The sequence below is a fragment of the Mesoplodon mirus genome (genome assembly GCF_964341445.2).
Source record: "Mesoplodon mirus genome assembly, chromosome: 11".
NCBI classification, from domain to species: Eukaryota; Metazoa; Chordata; class Mammalia; order Artiodactyla; family Ziphiidae; genus Mesoplodon; species Mesoplodon mirus.
In genome coordinates, this window is record NC_138987.1 from 73856077 (window position 1) to 73868256 (window position 12180).

At 41.3% G+C, this 12180-nt stretch overlaps 1 protein-coding gene across 3 annotated transcripts in view; it reads left to right on the forward strand.

Moving 5' to 3' along the window:
* LGR5 (leucine rich repeat containing G protein-coupled receptor 5) overlaps positions 1-12180 on the forward strand; it is a gene marked incomplete at both ends in the record, with an annotated part of 126561 nt that overhangs the window by 93543 nt on the left and 20838 nt on the right. For 2 of the 3 annotated variants that reach the window (XM_082635764.1, XM_082635765.1), the window contains 2 exons: positions 8340-8555; positions 10295-10366. In XM_082635764.1, coding sequence (XP_082491890.1) covers positions 8340-8555; positions 10295-10366 — 288 coding nt within the window. The remainder of the gene's footprint in view (positions 1-8339; positions 8556-10294; positions 10367-12180) is intronic. The other variant, XM_082635766.1, reaches the window with a different exon arrangement.

Sequence of the window (12180 nt, forward strand, 5' to 3'; positions counted from 1 at the left end):
GGTGGGAATGTGAATTGGTACAGCCGCTATGGAGAACGGTATGGAGGTTCCTTAAAAAACTACAAATAGAGCTACCATATGACCCAGCAATCCCACTACTGGGCATATACCCTGAGAAAACCATAATTCAAAAAGAGACATGTACCAAAATGTTCATAGCAGCCCTATTTACAATAGCCCGGAGATGGAAACAACCTAAGTGTCCATCATCGGATGAATGGATAAAGAAGATGTGGCACATATATACAATGGAATATTACTCAGCCATAAAAAGAAATGAAATTGAGCTATTTGTAATGAGGTGGATAGACCTAGAGTCTGTCATACAGAGTGAAGTAAGTCAGAAAGAGAAAGACAAATACTGTATGCTAACACATATATATGGAATTTAAGAAAAAAAAATGTCATGAAGAACATAGGGGTAAGACAGGAATAAAGACACAGACCTACTAGAGAATGGACTTGAGGATATGGGGAGGGGGAAGGGTAAGCTGTGACAAAGTGAAAGAGCGGCATGGACATATATACACTACCAAACGTGAGGTAGATAGCTAGTGGGAAGCAGCCGCATAGCACAGGGAGATCAGCTCGGTACTTTGTGACCGCCTGGAGGGGTGGGATAGGGAGGGTGGGAGGGAGACGCAAAAGGGAGGGGATATGGAAACATATGTATATGTATAACTGATTAAATTTGTTATAAAGCAAAAAAATAAAATAAAATAAATTAAAAAAAAAAAAAAAAAAAAAAGAATGGAAAATTTGGGTTTGAAAGGAATGGTAACATGGGACAACTGTGGATTCCTAACGGGCGTGACATAGAGCCCAGTTGTAGGGAGACCCGTCTGGCATCAGCCTGCAGGATTAATTGAAGAGATAAGAGATCAAAAGCAAAAGGACCAGCTAGAGGCTGTTGTAGTGACGCAGGTGTGAAGAGATAAGAGACTTAATAGGCAGTGGAAGTCGACACTCTTGGAGATGAAGATAAATGGAGAGACCTTGGTGAATGTTAGTCTGGACAGCAATGGAAGATGCAAAAATGACCCCCGGATTTCAAACCCTGGTAGTAGCTGGGAGACTAACGGTGCTCCTGACAAAAAGGAGGTCTTTGTTTTCTATGGAGAAAAATGAAGCTAAAGAAGTCAATGCTCATGTTACTTTGGCTGTAGATCATCTCCCTGTTAAAAAATTCACAACCATGGTGACCTCGGAGAAACTGAGCAATTCCATGTAAATTGACTTTGAAATATATTTCTCATTGGAGTCTTGTACTTCCCAGTGATGCCAGAGGGGCAGAGGTTTGGTTCTATTAGACACTTCATACAGCTACTAGTCGAGCCAGCTGACTAGTCTCTAAATTATTTTTTTTGTGTGACTAAATATATTTTTTAATCCTGAAAGAACTCCTGGTAATCATCCGAGAGAAAGAATAAATGATATGACTATTAGTTCTGACAGGAGCATATCTGACCCTTCCCAAGAAAAGTTATAATTAGAACTCCAGGGTTTGTTTTTTGGTGAAAGAAGTTGACCTCAATCACCATTAGTGGATTTGTCCATCTGTAGATAATTACAGAAACTAGAGTTGGGACTAGTCTCTAAGTTACTACACTTCAGTGAACCTATAGAGTTTCCCTCTCCCCAAGCTGCAAAGACGGAAAAAACTTTTTTACCTTTTCAGAGACAAGTCTAAAGCAATAATTTTTCTTCCTGGTTTTACATTAAGTTTACCAGTAAATAAGATGGAGAATAGAAAGATGGAAGAAGAACTTCCCATATAAGCAATCATGGTGTTTATATGAATTCATATGCTTAGTATTTTCCTAGGTTATAGATGGGAAATTTCATTAGAAGGTGGAATCCCACATTGTCATGATTTCATAAATATTAAAAAACTATACTAACAATAAAAATGACTCATATTATTAGGAAGAATTCATATAAATCAACACGAATTCAATCTGTAAGAGTTCATATAGATAAAATTCTATCCAGATAGTATTATTATAATGATCTGACAAATTCAATTCCAATGATCCACTGGTTTCAGTGCAATAAAATTCAGTAAAGTTTCACCATAACAAAGACTTTAGGGAATTGGTCAAATTGTGTTATATACAAGCTTGGAACTACATGCTTTTCATTTCATAGTAAAAGTTAGATAATAATGGAAACTTTTCATTTCTTAACATTTTATAAATGAACTAAATCACTGTGTTCATTTGACTCTTCAGGAATTGTTCAAAATGGTCTCATAAAATGTACAAATGTGTGTACAAGAGAGTTGATCACTTCTTTAAAACTTATGAAGAAAAATGCTCATCCAAATATAAAATAGCTGTGTCAAATGCTGTGCTTCATAGTTCTGTTTATTGTAAGAGTCCCATAAGCTGTATTATACCTGCAGCTGCAGCATTCTTCACACCTTTGACTATTTTTTTCTCCAGTCATCCATGTTAATAATTGACAATATTACAGTCATCTGAGATGGGAATTAGCCAATATCAATGGGTTATCTTTTGACTAACGCTTTCTTCCTTGTAGTTAATGGCTCATCAAAGACATTCTCAAACAAAGATATAAGTTTGTGTGATACATTGGCAAGGTAGCATATACAAGATATATGTAAAGGGCTATTTTCTGGAGAAACAATAGCAAGAATTACCTCATAGATTCTCTAATCCCTACCATAATGCCATCTATAAAGCAAAAATTCCTTTCAGGAGTGTGGAGCAGATTGGCAAAATGTTTCTTTTAAAAGAGAAAATTTGTAAAATTAAGCTTTTATGAATGAAAACATTAGGGAAAAACTTCAGAGAGAAGTTAAGAAAATAAGCACTTTTTTTTTGCCATTGCCTAACATTAAAAATTGATTTTTTTTTTTTTTTTTTGCCTGTTATGTTCCAGCTCTTCCTCACATAAGATACACTGATATTACAGAACTGTATTCACGGTGAACATGCAGTTCTGTTTTATCTTTATTTTGTATAATACTGGGTAACATTCATCCCTGCATGGTTCCCTCCACCCAGTTGCCCACAACACTAAGCCACCATAGCTTCTTTGTCTTCCCTTCTGGTCACATCCAGTAAATCTGACCAACCACGTTTGGTCAGACCCACTTATTTAACATCCTTCATACCAGGCCTTCCTCCACATTCCCATACTTCTTTAAAGCACTCCTCCTTTCTCACCCTGATGACTGCAACTGCCTTGATCACTTCCTGTCCCCCCAGCCCCTCTTGCACACAGCTATCAGACTGACCTTTCCACAGCACATCCATTATTAGGTTGTTCACTCTGGAGACAACACGACACCCCCATCCCAGAGAAATAGTTTTATGCAGATCTTGAAGATCACTTGGGGGAAGGTGAGACATTTCTCATAGGTTTAGTAATCCAGAAACTTTCTGGGAGTGAAGTTATTCAGACTCCAAACGCTTACCTTGTATACGCAAAGTTGTTGAAGACTGTCAGGGTGAAATGGATGGTCCTGACCAGGTACCAGTGGTGAGGAGAGACAACCCAGAGTCCCTGAGAAACAGCCCCCTTAGCCCAGCAGTTTGTGCAGTAGAATCCCTTTTGGCAATGGTAGAGCCCTCCGACCTCCAGGCTTCCCTCCAGAGAAGGAGTTTCAACATATGCGCAACAGGCATGACGAATCCATTTCTCATCACTTGTGGTCCTCTAAGTGACACCGTAGAGGCTCATAGTTAATAAAAATTCTGTTCTTGCACTAGATGATATCATATTTTTCCTCAGCCATTTTCGCCTTTGGGGACATTTTGGACCTTTGCTGGAGAAACACAAAACATGTGTGCATCCCCTTTTCTCTGTGAAGGAAGCCTTCCTATAACACCAATCAAAACATGCAGTGCTGGGCTTCCCTGGTGGTGCAGTGGTTGAGAGTCCGCCTGCTGATGCAGGGTGACACGGGTTGGTGCCCCGGTCCGGGAAGATCCCACATGCCGCGGAGCGGCTGGGTCCGTGAGCCATGGCCGCTGAGCCTGTGCGTCTGGAGCCTGTGCTCCACAACGGGAGAGGCCACAACAGTGAGAGACCCACGTACCGCAAAAAAACCCCAAAAAACATGCAGTGCTGGGGCTTTCCTGGTGGCGCGGTCGTTGAGAATCCTCCTGCCGATGCAAGGGACACGGGTTTGTGCCCCGGTCCGGGAGGATCCCACATGCCGCGGAGCGGCTGGGCCCGTGAGCCATGGCCACTGAGCCTGCGTGTCTGGAGCCTGTGCTCAGCAAAGGGAGGGGCCACAACAGTGAGAGGCCTGCGTACCGCAAATATATATATATATATAAAACATGAAGTGCTGGACATATGTATTAAGGATGTACAGTGAGTAGAAAATCAGCCAGCCTGCCAGTCCATATGACCAAAAAAAAAAAAAAATGGCAATCTTCGATAGAGAGATTTGAAATTACAAAGGATTAAGATGCTTCAGAACAAACAAAAGAAACTTCAGGGCAGGGGGAATGATACTACTTCCTAAATGTGAAGATTCTTCTCCAGTAATAAGCCTATCATTTGTAGAGTGCTTTACTGTTTGCAAAACCCTTCTGCATATATTTTTCTCATTTAATTCCCATAGCAATTGTGTGACATGTTGTGATTCTGCTTTACAGATATGAAAACTGACCCTCAGAGAAATTCATCAGAATGCCCCTAATCTCAGAATTTAATAAGTGACAGAGTCTTGACTTAAATTTGTGTCTTAATTCTCCTAACTCAGCGCACTTTCCAGTTTACCATATGCTCATTATGTAGGTGGTTGCATGTGACATAGGAAGTAGGGTAACATTTTATTTTATCTATCATTTTCTGTAAGTTACAAGTAACATACAGAGCATAAAATGGGTGCCATTTCCTATATAGTGACTACTTTTCAGATTGCATTTCAAGATCATAAATAATTAAGAGGTTTGTTTGTCCAGAAGAAGGTGAGGCCACTCCCTTTGTTAAAGTGTTTCATTTTGCTACACCTAACTGCACCGCAGGCTTTATGCTGCCTCTGCCCCATTATTGATGGATAATTAAATGCCAAGATCACTGCTAGGAACTTTCTCTGAGAATGTGCCATCTATCACATGTCACCACTTCTTCTTTGCCTTCAGAGTGAAGATGTACTCTTCAGTAATGTATCAGGAACACAACTATTTGCCCTTTGTGATACTGAGATATAGATAGATAGATAGATAGGTGGGTAGATAGATATAAATATAGATACACACACACACACATACAGGTAATGATAATACTGAAGGCTGAAAAGTAAGGGTGTCTGATCGCAGACACCTCTTCATCATTTCTGTTATGAGGGATGAAAGAAGTAGTCTGCATGTCTCAGAACTGAAATTCACTGACAAGCTGGCACTCATAGTCAACTTTTGACTAAGGGAAAATTTTAACAGACTTCTTTTTTTCTGACTGGTTTTATGGTCAAAAGACAAAAATGCTAACTGTTAACCCACTTCAAGCAGTAATAATTTAAAAATCATTAAGGTGCTTTATAGTTTACAAAGTCTTGTTGTGTTATTTTCTTTAGTAAGATAGAGTTACCCCCAATTTACAGATGTGAAAGCTGAAGTCTGTTGACTTGGCCATGGTCATACAGCTGCTATCTGACTTGGACCCAAAATTTCTCATCCCAAACCTCTGCACTGATTCACAGGTTCTGAGCTGACTATGCACACACACACACACACACACACACACACACACACACACCCCTTTGTGACTTGCAGGAAATAGAAATGAAAACCAAAAAGCCCTTAAAAAGTGCAGCCATATAATGTAGTTATTCTTGTTGCTCCTGATAATATTATAGAACCACATTTCTACGTGTGTTTCACGTACTGTGTTCTCGCGTTTTACTTACACTCCAGTGCTTAATGATTGCATTTTCAAGCATATGAATGGAAAACGCCCAGCTGCCCCACCAGACCAGGTTGACATAATATGAGCTTTCTGTTTACTCACTGAATAGGCACAATTCGTGCCCTGCCAGCTGCTTTGTCCACAGTCTTAACCTTGCTCTGTAAGAACCATCTGTATGAGTGGTTGGATGATGAATTCTATACTCTGGTTTGCCTTGGGATCTTCTGTTAAGATTGACTCAGATAATACCTCTGAGCGTGAACAATATACCACTTTCTGAAATAGGTTTGGGCCACTACAGCCAGGTGGACATGGACTTCAAAACACCGCATTGAGAAGGAATACCATTTATGGGGATCTTCTTGGATGAAGAAACTGTTGAGAAAGAGAAACGTTTAATGCTGCACTCAGGATACCTGAGTACTGGGTCAGGGTGTATTAGTATTTGGAGTATTAGGACTGTGAAGAATTGCCCTGTCCTACTCATTTTAGATAGCAAATTGCTCTAAGATCACGGTGTAGAAGCCAGATTACATCCTTTTTACTGGAGGTGGGAGATGATTCATAAAAGACACCTATCCAGAGAAATGGACTTTTTAACATTGGAAACTGATACCAGGGTCACTTCAAGATCCAGCAGAAACTTCGGTAGTAACTTAAATAGCCAAAAAGACAAGCCTGTGACTCAATGCAGAGAAAGCCTTTTCTGTACATGTAACCTGATAGCTACACTGAACCTGAATGTCAGTCCTTTTCAGGACTTAGAAGCACTTGTAGTTTCAACGCATAAGCAACTAGCAATCATCAGTACGTCAACTAAAACTCGGAAATTCATATTATCTAAATAAAATCTTCATGCTTTAATCAGTGCAGTCATTAAGGAGAGTTTACATATGTGCTTTACTCTTAGTCAAACAAAAACAAGCACCTCCTCAGGCCCCAATGACATTATACCTTATTTGAACACGGGCCGAGCATGTTGTTGCTGGAATAAGGGGAAGAGACGGCGTTGAGTTCGTCTAAACCTCTCCAGTTCCATTTGTAGACAGAACCTTGAGATATTTGGAAGCTGCGTTTCTGCTGCCTGCAATGATAGTTGTTCTACTGGAAATTTAATTGTGAGTGGGCTGTGACACCGGACTTGTTTGTTCCAAGTGACCTTATCTCAGTATCAAAACTTGGCCCAGGGCCTTGAGAGCATCCCTCCCCATTCAGTCAGAGAAGCAGGAGCCAGGGCATGAGTGGAGTGAAATGTGTGACCAAAAGTGAGGAAGCTGCTTTCCACTGAGATTAGCTCCCTACCACAGAGAACTCTATTTCTAAACTGTTTAAATTTGGTCTGCAGGAGATTATTTTGTGATCCTTGTGTGCTTCCTGCATCTGTTTAGTCTTAAGCGCTTCCTAAAACATTTTTCAAAATCCACTCGTGATTTTCTAATCCTTCCTAATACATGCGCTGCTTAAAATGCACCTCTTCTCTTTCTTTAATCCTAGCTTTGAAAATGCAAACAAATGTGTGAGCCTTGAGAACAGACTGGAAAAAATGAATGAGGGCTGTCGGATGCATAACTGAATGTTGATGGTTCTGTTGTTCACGCACCTTACAGGAAATTTCAATCTGCCTGGTCACTTCAATATGAAAAGTTAAGGCATTTTCATTACAGCCATTGTTTATGTTTAGGATTAGGGTGAAATAAATGTATTGCACTCCCTCTGCTGGCCCTGAAGCTGCAACAGTTTATTAACTAGACCTATTTTTAGATGTATTTCCCCATTAAAAAAAAAAAAAAAGGTGTATAGAAAAAGCAAGCAAAAACTGGGAAAGCTGTTAATTTTATTATTCATTTAAAATGTCAAGAAAAACAAACATCTGCTCAATGCCTTTGGTTCGGATGAGCAAGAAAGCCTGCAGGTTTAGGCTTTTCAGCACAATAGTAAGAAAAGGTTGGGGGGGGCACCTCCCTTCTCCCTGAGGCGGGCCTCTGACAGCCTTGTAAAAATTATCTCGTCCCTTTCAAATACTGAAATAATCTTTTCCCAGAGCTAGTCAATAAGTATGTTTTGTGTGTTCAAAACAGTCCAGGAAAGTAACAGCCTTTGTTTGTCTTGGGGTGGGAAGGAGGAGAGAAGGTGTCTTTCTCCTGGTGTCAGAAAGGGAAGCTAAAAGATCAGGCTGAAACGTTATACCCCAGGGGAGGCCACTTCCTTGCCGGAAAGCATGTTATCCACAAGGCTGGAAGAGAATCACGGCACCGTGGAATTTTACAGCAGTGGTTCTACTCATGAGTGAGAAGAGGCTACCAGGAGAGCAGAATGCTCCAGATGTCAGGGGGTCCTGAGGGCCCCGAGCCCTGTTTCACTCCTATTAATCAACATATTGAGGTTTTCCTGCACGGCGCATCTTGTGCCTGGGCTTCGCTCTCTGCTTCTGCTCTTGCTTGCTCTCTTCCCAGGCGTCTGGATGCCAACCACATCAGCTCCGTGCCCCCCAGCTGTTTCAGTGGCCTGTATTCTCTGAGGCACCTGTGGCTGGATGACAACGCTCTGACAGAAATCCCTGTCCAGGCTTTCAGAAGTTTATCAGCACTGCAGGCCATGACCTTGGCCCTGAACAAAATACACCACATACCAGACAACGCCTTTAGAAACCTCTCCAGCTTGGTGGTTCTGTAAGTTTTATTGATTTTTTTCCTCTCTCTTTTAACAGTTTCTAAATTCACTGTAACACCTTGTAATTCACTGTAAGACCTTGACCTTAAACAGATAGCCCTTCAGACTTTGAACAGGGACATTTTAAGGGAGGGAAAACCCCCCAAAATGACTCATAAATGTTCTAATTGTGTAAAAGAATTAAACAGCATTTATCGAGCACCTGCCAAGGGCCAAGCACTGCTAGGCATTCAAAGATAACAAAATATGACCTCTGTCTTAGGGAAGCCATTGTGTATTGTACATGTAATCACCACACTGTATGGTTAGTCCTGCGACCGAAGTTAATAAAAAAATCCCTTATTTCTGATAATAATTTATAATGCAGGTCAAATTGAAATATGCCCTTCTTATTATTTAATAAGAACTTCTTGAACCCCTTCCAACAAGGGAACAGAAGCAAGGAATGAACCCTTGACAGCGAGCTATGCATTTATATGGCTTTTTTCCTTTGAGGTCCAGATTTCACTATTTCGAGTAAATCAAAAAGATTCTCAAGTAATAGTTTGAAAAGTAATCAGTTCAAGAGTGTAGAAGAATGCCCCACATGTATAACATAATAGTCAACCAATCCTGATATAGGACAACAGTAGCTGCTTGACAGCCTCTAAGAGCAGTTTGTATGGTGACTTCGTGGAAGGCGTCTTCTGCACTGTTTCTGGCTTTGCTCCATGCCCCCCACCAGCCCATCGCTGTCTTCAATCAGTCCACTTTTCCTGATGACACGTCAGTCTCTTGCACTGCAGTATATACACCTTTGAGGGCTGGCCAGCATCTCATCCATCTTTTTAGGCTCCCCTCAACCCTCTTTCCTCATGTGTTGCATGTAAAAGATCCTCAATAAATGTCACAAAGATGTCACATGAAACCAACATATATTTATTAGAATGAAAACCTTAGTCTGAAAGGATAGGACATGTGGGGTGAAAGTAACAAATTTCTATACTGAATTTCACATACAAAGGTGATGCTTCTATCCCACCAGAAGCTGGGTAGGTGCTTTAATTTTTCCCTCCACTAGAGGGAATGGATTTACAGAGATCCAGCTATTCTTTTTCCCCCATCCTTAAGCCCATTTTCCAAAAACCCCTTTATGACTTGGTCCAGTTTTCAGTTATGCACATAGCTCTTCTCACTGGCCCTGACCTAACCGACTTAACCATTGAGCCAAAGATGATAATTAGAGCCATTTATACTATGTCAAGATAACTACTCTCCTTGGGCAGCCAAAACATCTGATCCCCATTCTCTGTGGCTGAGATTGTTGTTTCCTCTTAACCTGTAGCCCCACCCTGGGAATGTAGCCATGATAAGCCATCAGCTTTAATAGAGAATGTGCTTAGTACACCTAGGACCTTCCCTCCATCCTCCATTTGTCAGTGTTGGTCAGAATCTCTATTTAGTATCCTACATCCCAAAGCCATACTGAACAACCTGAATTTACTTTTATCAGTCTCGTTGCTCACTCCGTGATTATTATACATTCCATGCTATCTCAAATATAGAATCATCTGTGGGAAGAGTGAACGGGGCAGATAGCCTTTAAAACAAACAAACAAAAACGTTAAACAAAGCATTTCGTATATATAATCAGTGCATTCTTTCGCATAAGTTTCTTTGGATTTCAGCAATCAAAGTGTTGTGCCTAAGTTTCCATGTGCAGTGTGCCTTCATGACTGTCAGTAATGTTCTCCTGCAGGCATCTCCATAACAATAGAATCCACTCCCTGGGAAAGAAATGCTTTGATGGGCTCCACAGCCTGGAGACTCTGTGAGTTGACCTTTTATTTGTTTCCTTTTTTTCAGTGTTTTCATGACTATTCTGAAGGAATCAAAATAGCCTTAAAGTCAGACTTGCTATTTGGTTTGGTTAATTGCCTGAGCTTTAAACAGATATTTACAGTGGCTTCATCTTACCCTCACACACACACCCTACAGAGCTGAACAATAAAACTGAGATTTTATTTTAATCTATCAAGAGTGATAAATTAGTTAGAATCATTATAAGCTAAATGAGATGTCCTCTACTGAGCAGTGACTGTTTGCTTAGGAATGTGTGCTCTGTCAAGGATTGGTTCCATATTGTCACTCAGGCTCACTATTCATGAGTCTGGTCCAACCCCCCGAAGGAGAGGATGCAGAGTAGCAAATGCCAAACTCTGTCCAGTCCAAAAGGAACAGGCGTCTCATTAGCAAATGGTGAAGCTTCCTGCTGAAGCAACTCAGAAGTCTACAAAGTAGTAACAGTGGTACATTTACTGAGTGTATCTCTAACCAATATTGTACTGAGCACTCAGCATACATTGTTTCAGTCACTCCTACAAGCATCCCATGAGAGCAGGTGCTACCATACCATTTTAGGCTCCAGTAAGGTTAAGTTACTTTATCAACACGACATAGCCAGTCAGCGCATAACTGGGATTTGCTTCCTTCCCTAGTTTGACTCCAAAATCCATGCTTACCACTATACCCTACTTCCAAAGAGTAGGGCAAAACCTCAGTTCTGAGTTGGTATCTGTAATAAAAATACATAGAGTCCAGCCAGCTGACCACTCAGAGCCACAGCGAGAGCAGTTCTCATGGGCCTCCCCAGGGCTGAGCTGTTTCCTAGGGGAGGGGCTCCTCTTAATCGCCCTGTTGAGTAAGAGGCCTAATGAGGATGCCGTGACAGGCAGTGAGGACACCGTGTGTGCTGGGAGAGGAAGTGGTTCCAGCTGCGCCCTCCTCACCTCCATGTTTTTAACACTCAAGTGTAATAAGCCACACAGCGCCGCTGAATCTACAACGCTGGCTCTGACCAGGACTGCAGAAGGACATGACCAAAGACCACATCTTGTATGGCTTTGGAGCCCTTGTTCATTTGCATACAGACCTTAGCACTTTGTACCTGGTCAATTTAGCTTCTAACCAGATCTGAGTCCACTCATTTCCTGCAGGACCTAACAGCTGTCCTTCCAGGGCAACTTAAGTCACTCTGTGCTTCCTCTTAGAAAGGAGGAATCATCCTCATAAGGAGATGCCAAAGGTGAACTTGTCCAGGCGGGACTTTGAAGTCAACTTAAAGGCACAGGCAAGCTGTTCCCATCAGCGGCTTGGAAAAATTAGAACATCTCCCTTATTTACACAAAGGCTGGGCTGGGGAATATTAGCAATGGATAGCACCTTCCGGTCCTTTTCAACACAACAGGAACAAAAAAACAAGATGGGCTTTGATAGGTATTTCCATAAATGGTCTTCCCCATCCCCCCCGACCGGGGCGCTTGAGGTAAGGACCCAGGATTGCAAATTCATGCAATACATGCATTCAGGGCAAATTCATGTGAGTCTCAATGTCCCCTCTTCCCTCGCCTTGCCCAGGGCTACAGAGGCTCAGTAGGTTGGTTATTCCCAACCTCTTCCTTTCCTTCACTAGAAATCTAAGTAATTTATAAGGACCCAATCCTCGTTTAATCAAAACAGAGCATCTGGAGAGATTTACAAACAGGAAGAAAATTTATGTCCACAAAAGACACAAGTTTCCTGCCTGCTGTATAGCTTAAGGATGGTTTGTGCCAGACAAGTAGGAATCTTGATTCATGTTTAACT